At 35.5% G+C, this 26,080-nt stretch overlaps 2 protein-coding genes across 2 annotated transcripts in view; both read left to right on the plus strand.

Annotated features, from left to right (window-relative positions):
* The first annotated feature begins 1,200 nt into the window (after positions 1 to 1,200).
* Positions 1,201 to 7,599, plus strand: LOC113050561 (phosphoglucomutase-1-like). The gene is made up of 11 exons (XM_026213625.1): positions 1,201 to 1,446; positions 2,761 to 2,923; positions 3,019 to 3,162; positions 3,268 to 3,393; positions 3,503 to 3,693; positions 4,346 to 4,500; positions 4,628 to 4,743; positions 5,409 to 5,544; positions 5,637 to 5,820; positions 6,569 to 6,703; positions 7,300 to 7,599. Exons 1-11 carry the CDS (start codon positions 1,201 to 1,203, stop codon positions 7,387 to 7,389), a joined length of 1,686 nt encoding a protein of 561 aa, XP_026069410.1. The 3' UTR covers positions 7,390 to 7,599.
* Positions 7,600 to 13,188: 5,589 nt separating this feature from the next.
* LOC113050560 (inactive tyrosine-protein kinase transmembrane receptor ROR1-like) overlaps positions 13,189 to 26,080 on the plus strand; it is a 104,201-nt gene continuing 91,309 nt past the window's right edge. Inside the window, exon 1 of the mRNA XM_026213624.1 lies at positions 13,189 to 13,453. Within this exon, the coding sequence (XP_026069409.1) occupies positions 13,372 to 13,453 (82 nt within the window). The 5' untranslated portion in view covers positions 13,189 to 13,371. The remainder of the gene's footprint in view (positions 13,454 to 26,080) is intronic.

Here is a 26,080-nt window from a genome sequence, read left to right on the forward strand (position 1 = left end):
TATTTAAACTGCAATTATTTTGATCTCCATCTCTCTCACCAAAAAAGTAAACCTCTACAAATGTTGGATTCAGTATGTAGCCTCTGTTTTATTTAGTCTTGTTAGAGCTCAGAGATTTTTGTACAACAATCTTTTATCCAAAATGTGACACCCATGTCTGTTTCTCTTGCATTCGAGACACTGTTCCAGCTTGACTTTTAACCTGTATTTTTTTTTTTTTAAGAAACTTGCAATATCATGACAACATCTGAACCTAGCATCGTTGTAAACTTTGTTCTGCTTTGAATGAATTATGGGTGAAACTTGATGCAATAGATAGACAAAACTCTGATCGAGAGCTCCAGCTTTCCCAGCATGTTCTTTCAAGGGCCCCTAAATCTTCTCCCACAAGACCATGAGCTGCTTAAGTGTACAACTAAAAGCCTTAAATCTTAATGCTGAGATAAATATTGAGATTCAGTGCAGAGTCAGACATATCTAAAGATGAATTATTTGATCTACAACCACTGAGATGTTCAAATATTGTTTGTTTGTTTAGGTTTTCATATTATACAATATTAATTTAGAGCAAAAAACATAGTTTTATGTTTCACTTGCTTTAGCCTTTTTGTACACTAGTATTTTATTTATTTATTATATTAACAAGAACAGAGTATAATTTACAAACAAGAGTACAAATAACCATACATGGCAGGGGTAATACAAAAGAAATATAATAATACAAAAAAGAGAAAACAGAAAACAACAACAACAAAACTAACAAAAAAGGGCATTTTACATGAAATTTTATCTATTAAACTTCTTTATAGTTTTTATTGCTTTCAAGTTTTTGCTTTTGGATATCGCCTCTAAATATATTTTAATATCTATTTTACATTCTTCAAAATTTGGCATTTTTTTTCATTCCATTTGAGTTTATTTATATATTAACGGGCAATTATTATAATTAAATCAAATATAAACAGAACACTTCTATCACCATCAAATGAAGAACCTTTTACTATAACATCAATTTCTTGAAGGTTGTACACAAGTATTGCAGACGTCATAAATGGTTTAACTGTCTCTTTAAATGTGGGCGTGACCGTTTAAGTGGCGAAAGGCCAATGTGTGAATAGAGAAGCTACGTGATGAACGCACACATCCCTCTGCCTGGGCACCCGGATACGAGTAGTGACAGACACTGACTGCTGCTGCAACATGGTGAAAATTACGGTTATTAAGACCAAACCATACACCGATCAAAAACCCGGAACAAGCGGTTTGAGAAAGAGGGTGACTGTGTTCCAGCAGAACCAGCATTATGCGGAGAATTTTATCCAGAGTATCATTTCCACCACTGACCCTGCTCAGAGACAGGAGGGCACCCTGGTAGTTGGAGGAGATGGACGCTTCTTCATGAAAGACGCTATTCAGCTGATCGTCCAGATTGCCGCAGCTAATGGGGTTAGTATTGGCCGAATTCGACGCGTAATTTTATGCAAAAGTGGCATGTAGCAAATGTTATTTACTTGAATAGGAAAGGGTGGCTCTGTATAGTCATTAACACTAGTTACAAGTTCATTGCAAAACCGATAACGTTACTTCAATCAATTGCATTCTTGCTCTGCCATGCATGCTTTCAAAACTCCATGGAAAAAAAAACAGCAAGGTCAAATTTCTTATGCATTTTTTATCGTAGTGTTTCCAAATACATTGCATACACATTTATAAAAGTTACATAATAATTCTCGCTGGGGAATAATCTTGTCCACACTGCGATAAATTCGTGAACGACCCGTTCATTTAAGTCGGATCTTTTCAATGAATCAGTTTGCAACATTGACAACTGAACGATTCGTACTCGAGTCGGACTGAATCAGTTATCATTAAACCAGACCTTGTCGGTTCATGTCCGAATCAAAATGCAGGAATGAGGGATTTGGTTTAATAACACCCGTGTTAATGAAACAACCAACAAAAACTAAATAATAATCACAATCAGTTTATTTGTTTGATACCAGGGACGAATGGCTGATGCAACTGCTGCAGCATAACGTAAATGAATCGCAGAATCTTATGTTCTGATTCACTAAATCAAGCTGTTCAAAAGAACCGACTCGCGGAAATGATTCTGACTTGAAGCAAACGAGCTCCGTGATCTTTTAAGCTGAACTGTTTTGGGACACCTTTGACATTTCACGCACTGCCAAAAGCAGGAGCCGCTGCGTGTTGACGTCACAACATCCGTCTCATCATGTTGCAGATCGCAATTAATTTAGAAAGAAAAAAACTTGCAGCAGCGTTTTGTAAGGGCGTGAGTATTTCTTTAACAGAAGCAGTCTTGTAGCAGAGACCATGATGTGGAGGAGGCGTGCCTGCTGTCACGTCCCTAGTCTACACGGCATGAGTGCTATATTAAAGTTAAATCGGTACAGAACACCGTTTTTGCATCACTTTTTAAGTAGTACATTTTCATTCTTTATGAATATGCACTAGGCAATGATTGCAATGCAGTTGCAGTGTTGTGTAACAGTCCATAGTATATGTGTGTTCTGTAAATCACAAGGACACATCAATAGGGTCGATGTGGTGTAAACATTGTACTAGATAGCAAAGTCAGTGTTGTTATCTCTTATGGTTCAGGGTTTATGAAACCGTGTGTTTCTGAATATAACCTTCAAGAGATTTCTTATTTCTATTATTATTATTATTATTATTTATCTTTTTCTTTTTTTTTTCACGAGTTGATCATCACTTGTCTCGTCCATGATCTCTTAGATTGGCAGGCTGGTCATTGGTCAGAATGGGATTATGTCAACACCTGCTGTTTCCTGTGTGATCCGAAAAATCAAAGCCATTGGGGGGATCATCCTGACAGCCAGTCACAACCCTGGCGGTCCCAGCGGAGACTTCGGCATAAAGTTCAACATATCTAGTGGAGGTTAGAGATGCATGCATAAGTAAGCAGATGTTAGTGATGAAGTATTAAAGACGGTATTGAACTGAAATTCAGTTTGTCTTGTTTGTCTTTCCCAGGTCCTGCACCAGAGGGCATCACAGACAAAATCTTCCAGATCAGCAAGAGCCTGCAGGAATATCACATCTGCCCTGAGCTCAAGGTGGACCTCTCAACCATTGGCAAGCAGACCTTTGAAGTTGACACGTTCAAGCCCTTTACTGGTACCATTTTGTTGTTTTACTATTTGCCAGTTATATAAAATCATTTTTAGTTCATATTTGATTAATGAGTCTACAGTGTGGTTCACAGTCTTGTATCTTTTGCAGTTGAAATTGTGGACTCAGTGGAATCCTATGCAGAGATGCTAAGAGATATCTTTGATTTTGCTGCTCTGAAAGAATTGCTTTCAGGGCCCAATCATATCAATGTACGGCTTGATGCAATGCATGGAGGTATGGATTTTATTCCTCCAAAAACATAAATATGACCTCAAACTACTTACATAAACCGTATATATATGAACCAACTGAAGACGACCTCTTTCTGTGTTCCTCACACTAGTGGTGGGTCCTTATATAAAGAAGATTGTATGTGAAGAACTCGGTTCACCTGCTAACTCTGCTGTTAACTGTGTCCCCTCGGAGGACTTTGGGGGACACCATCCTGACCCTAACTTAACATATGCTGCTGAACTGGTCAACGCTATGAAGGGAGGTGAATATGACTTTGGAGCAGCGTTTGATGGTGATGGTGTAAGTCTAAAAGTTTATATCTGAAGTTTACAACCCCATACGCTGCTGTTCAAAAGTTTGGGGTTACTCCGATTAGTTTTTTTATATTTTTAAAAGAATTCTCTTCTGCTTACCCTGACTTCATTTATTTGATCAATAGAGAAACATGCAATTAAAACTCTGTAGTATTGTGAAATATTATATATCAATTTGAAATAACCATTTTCTATCATAATATCTTTTAAAATGTTATTCTTTCCTGTGATGGCAAAGCTGAATATTCATTAGCCATTACTTCAGTCTTACTTCACATGATCTTTCAGAAATTATTCAGATATGCTGATTTGGTAATCTATATATATATATATATATATTATTTTATTTTTTATTTTTTTGTTTCATGATACTTTGATGAATTGCAAATTCAGTATTTATAGCAGTATTCATTTTAAATGGAAATCTAACATTATACCATTAACATTATTTAACATTATAAATGTCTTTAATCTCAGTTTTGATGAATTTAATTGATCCTTGCTGAATAAAATCATTGAAAAACTGCTCCCAAACATTTTGGTAACAGTTGTGCTTTTAATTATGCAATTAATATCAACCAGAAATTATTCTCAAGTTAAACCTCATCATTTTTCCCTTCTTGCTGTTCTCTTTGCAGGATCGTAACATGGTTCTGGGTAAGCATGGGTTCTTTGTAAACCCCTCAGACTCTGTGGCAGTCATCGGTGCAAACATTACATCCATCCCATATTTCCAGAAGACCGGCGTGAAGGGTCTGGCTCGCAGTATGCCCACCAGTGGTGCTCTGGACAAGTATGATCATCTAAGCTTACTTATATTATGTGATTAAGCCCTATATTTAAATACCTAAATAAGTGTAATAAGTGTCTACTCCACACGACATAGTATTTCATAAATATTGTTTGTTTTCGCCATACAGCGTTGCCAAAGCTTTGAAGATGCCGCTTTATGAGACTCCCACAGGCTGGAAATTCTTTGGAAACTTGATGGATGCTGGCAAGTTATCCCTCTGTGGTGAAGAAAGCTTTGGTACTGGTGAGTAGCTATGACTCCCTTTAACTCACTATTCACCTGCTAAGAAGGTTTATGGTGAAAAGCTTTTATTTTGAGGTAATTAAATTAGTGGGTGTATACTTAAAAAAAAATATATATATATATATATATATACACTGTAAGTACACTGTAAAAAAATAAAATAAATAAAAAAAAAAGGTCTAGCAGGGACTTTTGCTATTTTTCACCATCAATTGTATGATAATTCATAATTTTTTTAATTAATAATACATTTGACAGTACTTTAAAGTAAAATGACAAATAATGTGCTGTTAAATCGTTTACATTTTCTCACAATGTATGATAAGCTCACTCATAGTTAATCATGTTTCACTGTAGCATTTGTACTTTTTATCTGTAAGATAAATGTAATTATATGTTATTTGCAAGAATATGTCCTAAAACCATATAAAATTTTATCATAGAATTCTACTGAGGTCCATTTATAACTTTTTCCTGTTGTTGATTTTTTTTTTCACACCAAATATGCAATTATACATTTAAGTTCATAAAGTTATAAAATAGTTTTTCATGACCACTTACATTACGTTTTCAAAGTATCTGAAGCTCTTTCATCGCAAAATATGAAAGGAAGCTTGTTTTCTCATGATACAACCTTTTAAAGTCCCGTTTTTGTTTTTTTGTAGGTTCTGATCACATCCGGGAGAAAGATGGTCTGTGGGCAGTTCTGGCATGGCTCTCAATCCTGGCCTCTCGCAAGCAGAGCGTAGAGGATATCATGAAAGACCACTGGCAGAAGTTTGGACGGAACTTCTTCACAAGGTAACTGCAATCGAGAGCTTTCTATAGCTTGGCTGCCCTCTGCTGGTAGACTTGTGGAAGACACCAAACTTTGTCCTGAATCTCTATTTCAGGTATGACTATGAAGAGGTGGACTCTGATGCTGCGAATAAGATGATTGATCACTTACAGACAGCTATGTCTGATAAAGCCTTTCTAGGGCAGAAGTTCTCCTCAGGTGATAAAACGTATCAAGTGGAGAAGGCTGATAACTTTGAGTACACAGACCCTGTTGATGGCAGTGTTTCGAAAGGACAGGTGAGTCTGATAATAATATGAAGATGAGATTAATGAGATCAGGAAACATGAATGATTAGTGGTTATATGGTCAGTCCTTTGCATAATTCGTTTTTTTATAAGCTCTCCTGTAGATTTCAGGTCACTTTAATGTTCTGATGTGCATTTATAGTCATATATATGATTAGAACTAGAAACAGTTAGTCATGAAGCCCACTTTTATTATATAGAAATCAGCTTATTTTCACCTATAATAAAAGCTTTTTATTCCCGTGATGATTCCACATGATCATTCTAATCATTCTAATATGTGATTCTTATTATAATCTAAATTTTTTTAATTCTGAATATTACGTTTTTTTTTATATTCAGTCATAAATTTCACCTACCATTATTTAGAAAACCGCTCTTTCTATTCGTATAATGAAATATTTCATATATTATTTACATTTATTTTATCCTTTCTTATGACTGCTGATTCTCTGTTCTTTTACACATCAAATACTGAAATGACATTGAAATGTAGATACATATTGCTTAATATGATTTCTCTGATAAAATTACTGATGATCTGCATTGCTGTTGAAAGAATAACTTCATCGTGGCCTTTAATGTGTTTGAAATATCTCATGAAAATGCCATCCAAATGAACAGTCTTGGAAACGTTTCATCTAAACACCTTTCTCAATTTCATAGAAATTTGCGCATGCTTTCCAAAACACAGTATGTTGGCGCTCATCCCTGTTTCCTGTCTTCATGCTGTTTTTAGGGTTTGAGGATCATCTTCTCTGATGGCTCACGTATTATCTTCCGTCTCAGCGGGACAGGCAGTGCCGGGGCAACCATCAGGCTTTACATTGACAGCTATGAGAAAGACCCCCAGAAAATTTATCAGGACCCACAGGTAACCTGGTCAAAAGTTTAAATATTTGTTCTCATGCCACATATACTTTTATCAAAAAAAAAAAAAAAAAAAAAAAAGTGTATATATATATATATATATATATATATATATATATATATATATATATATATATATATATATTCGCTCATTCTTTCTTTTAAAATGTATGCATTTATTATAATTATTATTATTATTATATTTTAAAGAAAAAAATCTGTTGTAGCTGTCGCAGTAATCAGTTTTGACATGCTCATCCCTGCACATGTGGTAAAAGATCAAAATCACTTAATTTTATCTGCTCAAACTGGATCACAAGAGTCTTAAAGAATCAACCTCAGACACGCTTAGAATTGAGCTGAGATGACTTTTAGTTCCAGCAGTTCTTTTCATCCTGAGTTGTGCGGCTTGAGTTCCTGTAAAAGAAAAAAAAATCTAATTTTTAATACAAAACAGTCAGTTTGGACCATCCGTTTTCATTTATTCTAAATCAAAGTCCCTATTGTATTTCTCTCATTATGCGGTTCCCTAATAGTTCATTTGTAGCATTTCTAACCTCTTAAACATTATTAACTTTGTCTCTTGACCACTGTGAACAGGTCATGCTGGCTCCTCTGGTGGACATTGCCTTGAGGATCTCTCAGCTTCAGGAAAAGACAGGTCGCACCGCTCCAACAGTGATCACATAATTACCCAAGAGCCCATATTCACCTGATCCAGCCCAGACTAGCCCTTACTGTACGCAGCAATGCCTTACTGCAGCATTAATGCCATCAGTTTCATACCCCAATTCACTGTGTCTTCAAGAAAGTGTTACATTTTTTGTGTTCCAGATGCACAATCAAAGATCTATATCCATTATAAATAGAGAGAGTATGAAATAAAGTCTATAAAATGAATGACTTCTTGTGATTTGTTCTTGAGGAACCTTGAATTTTCTCATTAATGTGCTTTTGTCATGAAGACTATATATCTGTATATAATTTATTATCGATATTATTGTTGACCACAAGTTCTCTAAGGGATTGAGATCCAGGGAGTTGCCTGGCCACGGATCCAAAATTTCTATTTAATGATCTTCGAGCCACTTCTTAATCACTCTTGCTTTGTGACATGGTGCTCCATCATGCCGGAAAATGCAGGAATCATCACCTAATTGCTCATGGGTCGTTGGAAGAATTGCTCTTGCAAGGACGTTCTGATACCATTCTTTATTCACGGATCTTTATTTTGGCAGAATTATGATCGAGCCCGCTCCCTTGGTTGAAAAGCAACCTCACACATGGATGGTCTCGGGATGCTTCACTGTTGACACAACACAGGACTGGAAGCGTTCACCTTTTCTTCTCCAGACAATCGATTTTCCAGATGTCCCAAACAGTCAGGAGGGAACTTCAACAGAGATAATAACTTTGCAGCAGTCTTCTGCTTTCCAATCCTGTACTTCCAGTAGAATTTCAGTCTGTCCTTGTTGTTTTTCTTGGAGAGAATTGGCTTCTTTACCACCATTCTTGACACCAGGCCGTTATCCAAAAGTCTTGGCCTCACTGAGCGTACAGATGCTCTTACACCAACCTGCTGCCATTCCGGAGCAAGCTCTGCTCTGGAGACACGAATCCTTAGCTGACTCCACAATAGGAGACTGTCCTGGTGCTTGCTGGACACGCTGGGACATCCAGAAGACTTCTCCACTGCAGTCAAACCTCTCTCCTTGAAGTTCTTGATGATCTGCTAAATGGTTCTTTCAGGTGCAATGTTTATTTGCATGTAAGGGCATTTTGACTCAAAGCGATGATGGCTACACGTGTTTTTTGTAGGAAACCATTGCTAACAAGAACAAAATGACTGGAAGCACTTCTTCCCTCCATTTATAAAAATCGGTCTGCTCTTATGATTTAATTAGTATGATAGTGATTTTACCTGACTAGTACTCAGTTTCACATGTGCTGCTGATATGATTAGTCAATTAATGTTTGTGTCAGGATCAAATAAAGTTAAATTCATTTTCAGTTTTTTTTTGGCTAATGAAACTTTCAGCAATTATTAAAATGCATCCAATCACTGTACACAATAATCTAGAAACAATGTGAATAAACACCACCACAGCTTAAGCAACAGACTTTGCAAAACAAAATTTGTCACTATTTTTTAATAATAACATAAATATTGTGTCACATTTGACTGTATATATATTGCCTGCTTGAACGGATGTGTTGTTATCATAAACTCCCAGTCAGTCTATTTGGTTTGAAATTTCCTTCAATTTGGTTAATATGGGATAGGCATATGGAAAATCAGGTGCACATACTTGAGAACAGAAACCTCTTTATTATGAAAAATATATATAGGCCTATTTTATTTTTTATTTATTTATTTTTTGTAGCAGTCTATTTGAAACCTGCATACACACATACCCATATGATCAAAACATTTCTTCAGTCTTTGTCAGAAATGACCTCAACTTTATTACAACCCATTTATTTCTACCTGTCAGGTCACCCATCAAACACCTGCTTTCAAATAGTTTCCCTCTTCTGCTCTGGATGAATAAATGGGTGGGACATTTTTTCAGAACAGGTTTGCACATTGTATAAACCCTCTTTGTTGACATAGCAAGAAACAAAGAACGTCCTGAAAGTAATGGTTTGCAGGTTTTATTTTCATTGGATGTCATTACATGAGGTAATGGCAGCAACAGTGTGTATTTAGCTGTCAGGTTATTACCTATATTTTGAAGTTCTCTTTTAATCTCTTTATATTTCTACCACAGCATCTTTATTTAATCTAGAGGTCCAAAGAGATCTAAAAAGGTCACTCACGCAAATAATTTTAGACATAAAGACTACTAAAGAGATCTTGTAAAAGAAAAAAAATTGCAATCAGTGCAAATACCTTTTATACTCCATGTATGTTATTATTATGTAGAGTTGTTTTAAGTATTCTGGAAATATTAAAAGTTATTTTACCCCTTTCAACATCTGCTTTGCTTTAATCTTTCCACATTATCTTCACATTATCATTCAGAAATCATAATTTCTTCATACCTATATGTATGCATTATTTATGTGTGTGCGTCTTGTGTACACAGCATTTACCTCATGTAACATTTGAGCTTGCATCAAGTATTGAGTATATTTCCTTAGTTTGTTTTCCAACAACTGCAGAGAAAGAATATATTTGTTTTTCTATGTTTACACAGTTCCCCATGCACAGTTTACTCCATGAAAATAAACCTACATCAAGCTTTCATTCCAGTTATTTACTGGACGATGCAAGACAGACTAACCCAAGGAGCCCTTAATATCCCCAAATATTAGCTCACACAGGGTGGCATGTTGGTCTTTTCTGCATTCTTTTCCCCTCTGTTATCCGGAGGGTGCTATGCTATGATACCAATTACCATAGGAATCTAATAACTCAGAAGACCGAGAGAGATGACCTGTTGACCTAACAACAAGAGTATACTGATCCATTTTGTTTATGTTATTGGGCCCAGCTTAAAGCCTTATGGAATGTGCTGAGATGCAATCGTTTTCAGCAGGTCATGTGGGCAAAGATCAGCATGATCAAGTCTGAGCAATAATTCTAAAAGCCAGGCAAAATAAATGCAGCAACAGGATCATGCTGGCACTCTTTGCATCTTTCATTTTAATTTTTGTACCCTCCACCCCACCTCTTCTTGAAACACACACACACACACATACACACACGTTTGAATAATATCTACTGTATGTCACTCGTTGTCTAATTCTTTCTGACCCTACTTCCATTTGATCAAACATGACGCCTTGTACCAAATACAACTGCTATCAGAGGCTGAAAGACTGGAAAACTTTAATGAGAGACCACCCAGCCACCCAACGACTTCAAATAAGTCCTCTCTATGTGGACTCTCTCACTATCATACTTTATGGGTTTTGTAAATATCACCTTTCCTTGCTGCTCACTTTGCCTTAGCCTGTTAAAAGTGGAAAAGTAAATGCCACTAGATTTTAGTATGCACATTGCTTCTTTGACATTCTTGGACTCTGATCAAGGATTCGTTTCAAAAGGCTTTTTTTATCTAAATATAAATGATCCGACAGACGTCATTTACAGATCTTCAAGATCACAGTCACAGCACATCTTGAACTCCACTCAAAAATGTCTCGCTAGGCACACATCATCAGTTCCCAGAAATGATGTCACCAACAATGCCCTTATTTGGGTAGAACAAATGCATGACAATACATGCATCATCTCTGAAAGTCTAAGTCTTTATTATTAGAGTAAAGATGCCTGATGTTTAAGAGTGTTAGAAATAATCAACAATAATGAAAAAGAAAAGAAGTGCTATTCACGTGCTATTCAATGAATTTGAAAAAAAAAAAAAAACTTTGATACCATTTTCAAGAAAGGTTTCAAACAGAGGATTTTACAAAATGTCATTTGGCACAACCAAGTCAATATAGGCCATATTTTTCCTTGTATGTCCTTCATACTATGAATTTAATTTGACGAGTCAAGTTTTTTATAGTATTTTTGCACAAATAATAATAAAATATTATTACCCCAAAATCATAGCAATTGTGTGAAACTACCAATTATTTGTAAGATTTTTTTTTAATGTTTTTTTTTTCTCATCACCCTGATACTGTTGGATTTTAAAATACATAAAATGTATTTTAGTTTAGAAATTAATGTTCATCATCATAGATGGTATATTTAAGCCACCGTATGTATGAATTGATATTTTATTATTATTATTATTTAAATAGATAATAGGACAAAAATATGGGTATCATGTAACCCTATAAGAAAAAAAAGAATATTACATATAAAGGAAGAACACAAGTAATTTCAATTCTGTTTTTGGATAGTAGGAAGTTCAGTATCGCTTCTCATTCATAATTAAAGAGATCTTATTCCTATTACCTACAAACCCTAGTAACTCCAGAGATTACTAAATTTGAGGTTCAGAACACAAGGTCCATTCTGAACAGATCTAGAATAGGTCAAAGCGGACCGCATAACTCTCAATCCCCCAGCTCATTACAATTAGATGAGTTTTGTTGTGCATGGTTGCAATTTAAATAATCGTATTTTACTTTGGGAAAATAAAACATAGATATCGGAAAGAAAAACAGCCCCATGTTACAAATATTTCAACTGCTTTGCCGCTCAGCCGATAATGGTTTCCAAATGTTTAATATTAGATGCAATCACACTGAAGAAAAGGTACAGCTTTTCTTTGAAACCTGAGACACTTGACAGAAGAGAGGGGGAAAAAGTTATAAATCTTAGCTTGGACAAAATAATCCTGTTGCTTTATGAATCTTCACAGCTTTTCTACACAACTGTATGCTCACAGTATAATGTGTTTGATTTCTTAAAATTCGTTTCCATCATAAAGCTCTTGTGAAAGCAGCAGGGTCATCCTGACCCGTCAGCATCTCCTCCCAGCATGTGAGCACATATTAGAGGCTGCAGGAGTGCGTCTTTAACTGGGCTTTGATCGCAGCCTGCCGTTTGTGTGTGTCAGAGAGCTGAAGTCACTGGAGGAAATGAGGGATGAACTCTGAGTCTGGAGAGTCAACCCAGCACATTACTTCAAAAGAGGAATGGCATACTCTTCTTGTCCTCCACTGATATAACATAAATGAACAGAAACAGGTCAGGATGCAAAACCCCTGGCTTGTAAAATTGCTACCATTCTCTCGATCTGGTCTTCATAAACCTGAAACAGCAGCATTTTGGGTCTGGATAGAAAGTAAAGACCCTGACAGTTATGGACATTAAAAAGTAAAAGGTAATTGATTATAATATAATAATAAAAAACATTAATTGCACAATTACATGTTTTTGTCTATTTCCAACATTATAAAGAATTGCAGCATGTCGAAATCTGTATTTTTTTAATTACTGTATCCTGTGGCCTTATTTATTTATTATTATTATCATTATTCTTCTTTTTATGGATTGTTTTTAAATACAATAACTGTCTTTAAATGTTGTTGTCTGTTGCGGCACGAAATAGCTAATGCAACAAAATTCCTAAACATTGTGCAGTGGAGGGCAATTAATTTGTGTTGGGACTACAAACATACTTTTCAAGAATTTTGAAATGAATTGCTGAACAAGGCAGTATAGTTATTGTCCAGTGTTATAAAAGACTGTGATTCAGAGGGATTTCTTGCTATAGTTTTGGGGGTTCTGGCTGTGACAAAAGAATAGAGATAGTGTTTAGGCTGAATAGGCATTTTGGGACTAACAATATGATGTGGGAGCTGGGGAACTGAGTTACTCCAAAATAGTTAGCAAATAATGCACTAGTGATTGATTTTCTTATGTGTTTTCTGTAAAATAAATAAATAAAATAAAATAAGGCAATTTCCACACATTTATGTCCTGTATTGAAACAGCAGGTGGCGCCAAACACACCGTTCAGCGCTAAGTAGCACATGTCCTGAGACTTTGTGGAAACTTCTTCTTGAGAGGACTGAAGAAAGTCGAACTCCAAACAGGAGCAAGAGAAGGAGAGAGCAGAGCAGAGGACCTTCCGCCTACAACATTACACCTCTGCGGACACCCGAGGATTAGTAAAGCCCCAAAAAGCTCTGCATTCTCCAGCTATAACACTGACCTGCGAGAAGAACTTGCGCTGGATGTAAGAGCGCTCAGAGGCAGAAGAAATGCGCAGAGGAACAGTGAAAGAGACGCACGGGTGCCAGCGCAACTTCACACTGATCATCGTGCTGCTCGTAGTCAACTGCGGTAGGCGATCCAAGTCATGCAATTACAACACTGTGTTCATTATCGACTTACGGAATTATATTTATTTAAATTGAGCCTCATCTGTCTACTGAGCAGTCGAAAATATTTATGTTATTATTAGAAATAATTTGTGGAAACATTGTCTCAAATTACAGTGCAATGCCCACATTACATCCCACTTGTAAATACTATAGTGTTTTTGAACCGTACTATAATAAAGTGTATTAGGCTACTCTGTAGGATACTTTGTTAATGAATCCTGCATACTGTAGTAGTAACTGTAGTGAACTGATAAACTGTAATACATACTGTAGTATACTCAAGGTATTGCTACAGTAAACTGTACTTTATTGTAGTATAATATACTCTATAGTTGTAGAAAGCTTAGTACAGTATAGGGTAAAGGGATTTGTTTATATTACTATAGCTGTTATATTACCACAGCAACTAGGCTATAGAATTACCACAAATCAGTTCAAGCACTTATTTACTATAAATTACTATAGTATTTTTTCATGTGGGATCATAAATGTACAATATTCAGAATAAGTAAATTAAAACTTGTTTTTGTATAGTGGCTGTAATATGTACACTGTTATGTAAAGTGACATTTTGTTGATATTTAAGATACGATATATGTACTTTACTCAAACTTCATGTTGAACAACTAGTTAGAGGTGTCATTTCATTCAGTAGTCCCCAGGATTTTTTTTTTTTTTAGCTATTGAATTATGTTACCAAAGGGCTGTCTAAACAGTTTTTGTGTCACTGGAATGACAGTATAGCTCTTTCACTGATTGAGAGAGTAATAGTCTTAAGTTCTCAGCTGGAGTCTCTTTGTATGGTCTGAGCTGCTTCATTTGCCTTAGAATAGCACTTTGACATAAGATAGCATCCAATTATACTGAGCAAAGGCTTTAAAAGGTACATTATCTTCTATGAGCTTTTCATTATCCCTAGTTTACAAGGATGGGACATGAGTGTAAACAAAGACTGTAGAATACCCTATTAAAGGGACATTGGTATAAATACTAAAGACTGACTTATGTATGTATGTAGCTGTACACTTTTGAGCAACATATATTTTTGAGTGTACTGTATATGTTACATGAGTAAATAAATGTTACTATTATGGATTGCTGGTAACAGTTTGTAAGTACAGGCAGCTTTGCAAAATAATTATAGAGGACATGAAATTTATAATTATCAGTGTATCCATACATGAACACTTTAAAATAAACGGGTTTAATTACAGGTCATATTACAATTCTAACAAATATACATCTAAAAAAAAAAAAAAACTATATATATATATATATATATATATATATATATATATATATATATATATATATATATATATATATATATATATTTTTTTTTTTTTTTTTTACAGATATCCAGATAGATGTACAAAGGCAGTATTTCATATTTAAATTTAAGGCTCAGTGTTGTGCATTATCTGATCAGTTTACTATCATTGCATTGATAATACAGATCTACTGTATTTGAGATATTCTGGTCAGGATTATTCCAAGAAAAAAAAAAATTATATATATATATATATATATATATATATATATATATATATATATATATATATATATATATATATATATATATATATATATATATATATATATATATATATAATGTTAATATTACATATTACATTATTTTATTACATTCATATTTATGTCAACTTCATATATTCTTATAACTTTTGAAGACATTTTTTTAAATAAGCAAACTAACCATTTTACTTTAAATATTTCAGTTGAATTGTGAGCTTCAGTTACATTATACTACAGTATTATACTACATCGACATGTTTGACAAATTTTACTGACAAAGCAACAACCTGCTAGCAAATCAAGTAATCTATCTCTGATACTATGACTTTAATGTTATAGAGTGTCTGTAGTCCATGACATGCAAAGTGTTCTGAATTGATTTGTCAGAGGGGAATGTTAACAATTGCTCCTCATTTATAACTGACTAAAACCATTGGTGCTGTGGTTTGGATAGATTTCTTTCCTGATTCCCCGCTTTTCCGGCATTGTGCTGGGATGTCTGTACTTTAAGATGGAAGACATGAACACCATTTGTAACATTGGACTACAAAACCAGTCTTAAATCTCTGGGGTATATTTGTAGCAATAACCAAAAAAAAAAAAAAAAAAAAACATTGTATGGGTCAAAATTAGAGATTTTTTTTATGCCAAATATCATTAGGATATTGAGTAACGATCATGTTCAATGAAGATATTTTGTACATTTTCTGCCGTAAATATATCAAAACTTAATTTTTGATTAGTAATATGCATTGCTAAGAATTCATTTGGACAAATTCAAAGGCAATTTTCTCAGTATTTAGATTTGTTTGCACCCTCAGATTCCAGATTTTCAAATAGTTGTATCTCGGCCAAATATTGTCCGATCCTAATAAACCATACATCAATGGAAAGAGTGTATAGTAAACAGTATGTATAACATTTATACAACATAACAGTATGTTTAAATCTCAATTTGGGGAAAATCGACACTTAATACTGGTTTTGTGGCCCAGGGTCACATTTTATGTTTTGGTTTAGAGTCAGTTTGCCCTTTTAGCTGATGGATGAGTTTTTTGTCAATATGTGGCTTACTTCACCTTGTCGATATAAATGCAGTAGAGTTTTCCCATCTGTTTTAGATAGTATCCGTGGATATTTTGTCACAAAATGTAAACCTTTTCAGATGGAGTTTTATAGACACTACAACTACACTACATATATCTGGCTGTGTCATATTTTTGAGAGTGGTGGGCAAAATGGAAACAGAAGGTTTTCGCGATCCAGTCTTTGGTTTTAATAATAGTTGGTAGATTATAAATCACTGGGGTGGAACTCTATCAGTGCATTATACTGCCAGACTGGATGTTGACACTAAAGCAACTTTCTCTTCAACAAGAAGCCTACGAGGGAGGATTTGACTCGTCGTAGTAAAACTCATTGGTTTAATCTGGTCTTCAAGTGTACAGTAGTACTCAAACATCAAGTCTCCCGTCTTAAAAAAAAACAAAACATTCATCGATGTTCATGGAATGCCCATCCAACCACAAGTTCCAGTTGTGAAACTCACGCAACTCTTGTGAACTGTTCGCGTTTTGTTGGTATGACTTTATAAATCTCAGTTTAATGTGAGATTCTTGTGTGTATTATATCACAAGTTGTAGTTTTTTTCTCTACTGTTTCTGAGTTATAAATCTTTAAATCGGAGGTGTCAAACACAAGAAGTTACTCTGCATTTTATCCTTTATGACTTAATTCGGAATGTTGGCTGGATTAAAAACTTGGCTTGTCTTGTTTATTAAACAGAATGGGGGCAGAAGTATATAGCCTTCCAGCAGTTTTAACACTTTGAGTAATTGCTCTCTCTTACCCTATCTTTTGCTTAGTCTCCTGTCAGAGCTGGATGTTTAGGTCTTGAATATGAGCTCAGAGAATGATCTGTGTATTTTCACTTGTCTTTAGTGATGGTTTGATTCAAGATCTTAGTCTGTGTCTCTCTGTTTTGGTTTGTGATGGAGTAACTGGTTAATAGACTGAGTTTATAGCCATTCAGTTTCATTATTCAGCTTCAGTGACATCAGAATGATTTAACATCGTTGTTCTTGTTTTTGCAACCTGCTTTTTGAAACATTGTTGCATTGTTTTTTTATGTTATAAACATTTATTTCATGTTACATGCCTTTATTTATTATTTTATTTTCACCCCAAATGGATGGGGAAATCAGGATCTTGTTATCTTGATAAAAAATTATGGAGGGACATAAGAATATTGTAATATTGTGAATAGAATATTGTAATAGACTAGGTGGAAGTTTGCTTAGTTAACTCAGTTATATTTATTCATACAATTGGACAGATCCAATCACCTTTTTTTCATATTTATTTATTGTTTTCATTTTTCATCATCCAAATACTGGATACCAGCATCTGGCAACAATATCACATTTGTTTAATTTTGTCATTATTTAGTAATCTCGGTTTGTGGATATATTTGGATAAGTCTTTTTCACCATTCTCAACCTTCGTCTCTCTGGTCTTTGGCCTGAAAAATGCTAATGGAAATATACATCACAGGCCAAAAGGTCTGCAGTGAATAAAATAGGAAATGAGCTGCCATGATTATCTAAGTGATCAGACGTCTGCCATCTCTTATCAAATAATTATTTTCCCTTGCCTGCCCTATGTAATGTGCCAGGTTACGCTACATTTCTCTTCTTAGAGGACATGATGAAACATGGCTTTTTAATTTTAGCTGTAAATGTGTCAGAAAGTAAAGCTCTGAAGCCTGTTTACGCTGTATTAACTAACACTCAATGCATAAAGACTGGTCAATTTCTTGCCGCCCACAGTTGGGCCTTTGTACCTGCCACACTCCCAGTGAGCTCATAAATACCTAACCTTTACTGACTGTTCAGTCGGAGATTGATATTTGCTTTAAAAATGAAAATATATGTGCAAAGTATCAGTCCTCTGGGAGATTTCTCTCTTTTCCTCCACACAGTGCTGGTCTTGACAATATCTGGTTTCTATCTCTGAGGAGCGCTTTGTACATTCATGACTTGGTCTCGATGTCAGTCTTGGATTTAGTTTTTTGTTTTTTGACTAAATAATGTGGCCTAGTAGTCAAAATCTGTCTCTGAAATTGCAGTAGTACATTGAGTGATGGAAGTGGATGTTACTTAGCTTGGCTTTCTTTGAAAAACATCTTTTGGGTGTTGAAAATACTGCTGTACTCATGCACCCACATACAGTACTCATAGCTGATTAAATCATTTGTAAAGGATTCTTTGGCAGTGGTTTCCCTATGAGATTTCAGTCTAATTGAGTCTTTTTAAATGCTGTTTTTTGCTACACTGTACCTAGCACTTCTTTGACTTGAACACTGAGGACTAGTTGACCGTTTTCAGGCTGATTGACAGCTCAGCCCTGGCATGAGTTCTGATGTCTGCAAAAGCTGTTCTAAATGGAACGAGGAATTACAATTTGTCACTTTCTCAACATTGTTCTTTTAAATGTTTTTATTGGAGCGTTACATTTTAAATCTGACTATGGGTCCCTTTGAATCAGTGGCATAGTATTTGAACTTATTTTTGTCATCGTTGATACTCTTTGGACATTAAAATCAACCATTTGTGTCCTGAAAAATTTAAATCAACTGACACCAGCTGGCTATTGGGTTTTCTTTGAGCCGAGGTGATCTTTTTTTTTTTTTTAATGAGATGATTGAATGCTCCTTGCACTGTTAGTGGCCCAAGTGGGAGAAGTATCATACTAACTGCATTTTCAGTTCATGCAATGTGTACATGTGTGTTTATGTGTTTATGTACACACTGGGAGTGTTAAAACTGTGCAAGTCAGATCTCAGGAAATAACATATTATGTTTTTTTTTAGACACTGCACAATGTTAGCATAACATGTCCCTATTGCAGCATTCAGTTCATAACCGGATTATTAATTTTGGATTAATTTGTAATAATCAAACATGCCTAAATCTTTTGGCATTCTTCCTCTGATCTAATTGAATACATTGGTCTAGCTCTTTAGGAGATCCAATAAGTTTTTTAAGTATGTTTTAAGTACTTTTGATTCTTTGTTGTTTGGTAATTACTGTAAGTAGCTAGAAATGTAGATCCTGTAGGTTAAAATGCTCAAGACTGTGATGATTAGCTCTGTTAAAAGTGTTTAAAGTTTAAAAAGCTGACTCCAGCCACAATAATGCTTCACATGCTAAATAAAATGAATCAGAAAGGTCCTTGCTGTCTTGTTTTAAGAGTTCCACTCTTTTTGTAAGCATCTTTTTTAGTGAAGCTTGTGTTAAAATAATATTATCTGCTGACAGCAGCTCTTAAGCATTGTAAATTGTTGTGTTGTAGTTGGGGATTACAATACCCAGCTTCTACGGTCATTTACCCACAGGCTGCAGTCAAACAAAGAGCTTTTAAATAAATGTTGGTTTGTTTAGGCTCTGTTTTTTGTATGCTTGTCAATGCCAGTGGTTCACAATTAAACACAAGTTACTGTTTGCCCGTTTACTTCAGGACAAAACCCAAAGGACTATTATATGTTGGTAAGCTTTGTTAGAGGCCAGTAGAGAAAATCTGAGTTGTTGAAGTGAAGGAATGTAGCTCCATGATGTTCATTTACTAAAAACAGAATAATATTCAAGTTCTTAAGACAAAACAAAAGTTGGTTGCGTTTTGAAATACCTGAAGTCTCAAATTTAATAGAATTTTCTTTATTTATTTAAATAACAAATGGAGTAATTATTTGGATTAAGCATTTACTTAAATATTATATATATATATATATATATATATATATATATATCATAATTCTATTTCATAACACACACACACACAAAACATAAAATGGCGCTACAGGAAAACTAAACTCCTAGTCGTTTTTAAAATTTCCATCAATATTCAATAAAAATACTATTTTTTCAGTCGGACACATTAAAAAAATTACCTTTTCTTAAGAGGAGCTGTTAGTTCAGTTGTTGGCTATGTGTATTCCTCCATTAACTCCAGATCTCTTTTTCCTTCGGTTCACTTGTTGTCTCTTCCATTTTAACTCTTTTATGCAGACAGCTCTCTTACTCTGTGGCAAAGCAGAAATGACTTACCCGGCCACACCAACCATGGAATCCTGAAATAAAAAGCTTAATTTCCATATAATGCTTTGTGATTAGACGCCAAACAGGCCACAGAGGCCTATGAGACCTCTGCCCAGCTATGTGTACACAGTGGAAAACTTAGGAAGCCTTTGCTGTCTTAACTGCTCTAAAAGTCTGACCCCATAGGATCTGTGAATCACCCAGAAGCAGATATCTTCAGAAACACAAAAGTCTTATAATAGTAAGGCTGGCACAAGCACTGACCTTAGTCTCTGACAAACTACAGTGTACTGTAGCCTACATGTATCGTTCATGTTTATGAAATACATCACCACTCATGTGGCTTCGCTGTGTGTTTGCCTGTGGCAGAGAGGAATCTCATCAAGGCTCACTTAGATGGAAATTGTATTCAACAGGAATGTCTTCTCCAGTCCCAGTGGAATATCCCAGAAGCAGATCAAAATCTTAAATGGCACTGAGGGAAAATTTAGTTAACCTGTTTTAACTGGCTCTTTCATATTTCCACGTTAACAGTTATTTCATTTCCTTTTGGATGTTTTTCAAAACCAGCACTACTTTATATTGTTTTCTGCATTTTGAGGCAAAGCCATGTTTCTCTGTGACATAGACATTATTCAGGTTTAAATTTAATTTAAGTTTATGATTAAAATTTTATATTGTATAGCTAAATTATATTATATTATATTATATTATATTATCTTATTTTATGTCATATCATTTTATTTCTTGATGATAATGCGTAGAGTGCAGGGTGGCTTAAAAAACGTAAAAAATTGAAAAACAAAAATTAAATTAAATGAACATATTATATTTACATATGTGTTTACATATTATATTTACAGAGTATTTATATATTCGCTTTCACTTAGTAGTGTTAGAAAAAATGTAATGTGTGTAAATTGTGCATTATACATGGACATTTTTTTTCACTGTTCATTGTTTACCTCAAAAATGGCCAAATATTTTCTGATTAACTGGCTTGATTGATCAGTCTTTTACTTCTGCAAACTTTGACTTCAACAAGTGGAAAACGCAAAGTCCACTGGCTCAAAGAAATGAAGAGAGAGGAAGCAGGAGTGAGTCTGACTGGTTTTAGATAAACAGCCCACTTCACAACAAAAGAGATTTACTGGACTAGGAAACTGGCAGATGAGTTATTTAACCAAACAGAAGAATGAGGTCAAGTGAATGGGGCAGAAGTAAAGCAGAAGCTAGGAAAGTATAAGCTTTCATTATTCTGCTAATTTTACATCAGTACAGGTCAGTTTGTGTCATTTGAATCAATCAAACATGTTAACTAAACGTTCTTTGTGCCTTTCCTTCCATCTCATTGCTACGTTTATTTTTATTATACTGTATAGATAGTTGGACACAAAATTAAAAGATAACAAATAAAAGTGTGTGGAATATTCCGAGGTGTGTGATCATTCCACCAAGACTCAACATTTTGAGAAACACCTATTCAAACATTCACAGCTATTTTGCACAATATTTCCATATTAAATGGGCCTGAAGCTATTTATTGAAACTGATACGGACATGCATTTACATGTATGTTGTTCTGTTGTATAATTAAATTAGTAAAACTTCAGCAGGATCTGTGGCCTGGCATGACATTTGGCTCCACTTAATGGGATGAACAAGCTTATTACCGACATTTTGAGTTATTATTTCTGACATGCATCGCTGGACTGCTGATTTCAAATGGGAGGCACATTTTTCTGATTCATTTCTGTTTTATAGCACGTCCAAACACTGAGACTGCTAAGACAAGTCTATTGTTAGTATTTTCCTTCAACCAGCCAGTGGGAAAAAATATTAGAAATGAAAGTGCTCGATAGCTATAGATCTTTTAAAGCTGCAGTAGGTAACTTTTGTAAAAATGTATTTTTTACATATGTGTTAAACCTGTCATTATGTCCTGACAGTAGAATATGAGACAGATAATCTGTGAAAAAATCAAGCTCCTCTGGCTCCTCCCAGTGGTCCTATTGCCATTTGCAGAAATACACTGCTCCCAGTAAGAAACAACCAATCAGAGCTGTGGTCCGTAACTTTTTTTATGTTCAAAATTTACAAAATGTATATAATAAGCGAGTACACCATGAATCCATTTTTAGCCTGTCCTGAATCACTAGGGTGCCCCTATAATAAGTGTTTATATTCAGACTATTTTAGATTGCTTCAGGGGTAGAGGTAGCCTACCGCGGCGGAGTAACGCAGTAGCTTTGTGATTCTTCATAGACATAAACAGAGAGAAGTAGATCCGGCTACGATGTTCTTCCGCAAGACGCAAGCAGGTCTGTTTATTTACCGCTATAGCGTCAAAAATTACAGACTGCAGCTTTAATTTCCAGTTTCTTCAACTGCAGTTACTTCTTTTAGTGAAATGTGCTTCATTTGAAATTTTGTAGCTTTCTTATGTGTGGATCTGCTGGATCCTCTCCTCTGCTATCAACGAGAAGAACGTCTGTACTCAACAGACAAGGAAACAGCCATTTTTTGGTTGTTAAAAAAGGTTAAAAACAGTTGCGTTCAATCCTTTGCTGGCTGTGCTGATTTAAATCTAGCAGTTCTATTGTGTTTGTATCGCAAGTTCAGTGATGCAGGTAGTGACAGTTCTCTCTAGCCAATCAGAGATCAGCAGAGTTTACACGTCATGTTCTGGTAATGGTATGGTTTGCTTGGAAACTCATACACTCTAAGAGCCGACATCCGGCATAGTAGACTGGGATACTGCTCACCTTCTACTTGGGGAGTGCTAGAAGGGTGAAAACTTGTAATCTAACAAAGTGGAGAGCACTTTTTCAGCACATAGCCGTGTGTCAGTTTGAGGACACCTCTACAGTGGTTAGGCTCAACCTCAAGTCAGGAAGCACTGAATGTCAGTACTTGCAGGTCACCCACTTGCTTGACCGATGCCAGAGCTTAAAAGAGGGTGGTTTTAAGTCAGCCAATTGGAATGGCTCAGAGGAAGGGCCCCATATATATATATATATATACTGCTGCACCATGCCTTCTTTCTTTGCATGAACATTTGGGTGACATTACGCAAATCCACATAGTAACGTAGACATGTGGGGGCATGTTTATGTGAGCCATTTTAGGGGGGCGCGGAAGAGTCTTAACTTTGATAAAGAATATCTATTTGGATTAGAGACTTTAGTCTTTGCAACTTTACAGATCTTCTTTATGCACCAAGAGCTTGTAACACTCCAAAGAGAAAGGAATATTTTAAATCACATCATATGACCGCTTTAATGACTAAGTCGTTTCTACTGACTGATTGGCCAGCTACATGAGAGTGATTCGCCTCGATGGCGAATACACTTCGAGCATGGAAGGTGTGCACCTCTTGTAGAATGGTTAGCACGTGGGACACATCAACAGAGGATGGGTCCATGCTCCGTGCTGCACACCAGTCAGAGTAGACTGACCATTTAAGACTGGCCAAGCCAGGCCGAGATCCTCCACAGCCTTAGATAGAACGCGGATGAGCTCGCTGTCCATGCTGGTCCGTTTTGACTGCATCAGAGATGGGGTTTCGGGCTCTTCACTGGAACACACCCACTCTTTAGCATTGGAAACCTTGCATGGAGTCATCTACGGCGGGTTCCTTCTCAGATGTGCCAAAGGAAATCAAGCTAGAGGAGAGAGAAAACAAGAGAGCAGAGTGAGGAGGACTGCCTTCATTAAAAACGGTGATCCACAAGTGAAGAAGTGTGAGACTCATGCTCTGGCAGTGAAAGCATGCTTGTCTTAGTGAGCGCAGCCTCTGACAAAAGGTTCTCTTTTTGAATTCCAATAGAAACGGTTAAACTGTTCTTTTAATTTCCTTGAAAACAAATCCTTTAATTTTTTATGGTAATGGAATATGATTGGTTGCTAATGACCTTATGTTTAGGTCACAGACTAAATTGAGTCAAGGCACTTCAAGTGTTGGAATAAATAATTTTCTGTTTAAGTTTTTGGATTGCTACTCTATGCTGAGAACATACACTTGTAAGACTAAGATCATAAGAAGGGAAGTTAGAAATCTTTTTTCTCTTCTTCCTATTGACTAAAAATATCTAGACAGGAGCTCCCTAAGGTTTGTGAAGAAATGAAAACACTCTGCTCCGGTAGTGTATATTACACTTGAAGCAGGTCACTGAATCTTTCACCAAGATTATGACATTAATCCATCCTCAGAAGGCAATAAAATACCCTCTCAATTTTTACTGCTGTCAACGCTTTGAATCTGAGTCTATTATCCCCCCCCTCCCCACACACACACACACATGCACGCATAAAAAAAGCACTAACCATGAATATGCTTGTAGTTTCTCGTTCTCTCCTCAAAGTGGAAGTTGCATGCATGACTCACAGTATTTCTCATCTTGAAGGTGGTCTTGGACGGACACCAAGATTGCCTGGATACTTCTTAATATGAAAGCAATTAGCAACAGTTTCATGGTGTGCTGAGATGCATACAATAACAGACTGACTGTGAGTCACTGGTGCCCATGTCAGTGCTTGTAGTCCAGTTTTACCATAATAAGTGTAAGTAAACACCTGTAACCAGGGCCTAAAATTCACATTCACCAAGTGCCAAATATAAGTAAAAGTCAAAGTGTTACTCGCCAGTTGGCTGGCAACTTTTTATTAATTCTAACAATGCCTTAGAACATGAAATGGTTTAGTGTGATTATCAAATTCTAATGTGATCTGATGTGCTGTGTTTTTCAAAATAAAGTGCAGTCCATTTGTTTAAAATAATTTCATTGTTTGTAGTAAATGCTGTTGTAGTAAACTCAATCTTTGCAAGCGCTATGAGTTCGAGTCACATATAACGTGCATTTGAAAATGTAACATGCACCAAACATCTTCCCAAGTTTGGAATGAAAAAGCTTTATAATAACTGTTGTCAACAAAAGAGAAGTATTTCAGAAGAGAAGTTTCCCTGTGTATTTCTGCCAAAATAAAGTCCTATTGTTTAACATTTAAAAGCAAAGAAGAAAAAACATTATTCGTATTGTAATTGCACTGTTGTATAATATTAATATTAATAATTTTATTATTATTAGGCACTGCCTGCACCTACCACTGAGGATTACATTTGACGCTTGGGGTCAGTATAATCAGCTAGAATGCATTAAATTAATGAAGAGGGACAGTTAAGTCTTGTGCCTTATATTCTTATATTACAAAATAAGCCCCAATTCTCTCTTAATTGATTGTCCATTTTCCTTATCAGAGACCAGGCCAAAGGGGTTCTGAAAGCAAGTAAGAGTGTGTGGCTCTCTGCCAGAGTTTGTCCACTCAGCTTTAACATCTGTGTTTGGAAGTGTGTCCATGGGTTTGAATACTGTTTTCTGTATCAGTCAGCTTGAAGTCATTGAGTGATACAGACATTAAACCTGATGCCGACACTGCTCGGCATTTCTCAGTGTGTGTGATGTTGTTTTTCAGTTTAGATTTACACCTAGGCCTATGTTGAAGCATTTTCCAAAACTAACAGGATGCAATAACACAGAAACAGAGACTAAGATAACAAGGGTGAGATTTCTGGCCAGCGCAGCTTGAGATGAGATATTTCTCAGAAGGTAAAGCCATTTTCACCTCTTCTTGAAGAAGCTAGGCCAAAAATAATCTATGCGAAGCATAATTCACAGTTCTTTTGAGCCTTGAGGACAGCATAGAACAAGTTTTGTTCGTTTTAAGCTCTCCGCTATCAGTTTGACTGAACTTGTTGCACACATCTGAAGAAGACAAATGAAGTTGAAGGGGGAAATGCATCATGCATCAAGTCTTTTTAATATTTTAAGCATTTGTTAAGATCAAAACTTTGATGTTTTAACCAAAACATAACTAATAGAGCATGACAGACGTGCTCTCATCAGCATACTTCATCTACATCATTTTTTTAAAGAGATGAAATACGACAAAATACAGAT

This window comes from Carassius auratus, chromosome 31, assembly GCF_003368295.1.
Source record: "Carassius auratus strain Wakin chromosome 31, ASM336829v1, whole genome shotgun sequence".
Lineage (NCBI taxonomy): Eukaryota > Metazoa > Chordata > Actinopteri > Cypriniformes > Cyprinidae > Carassius > Carassius auratus.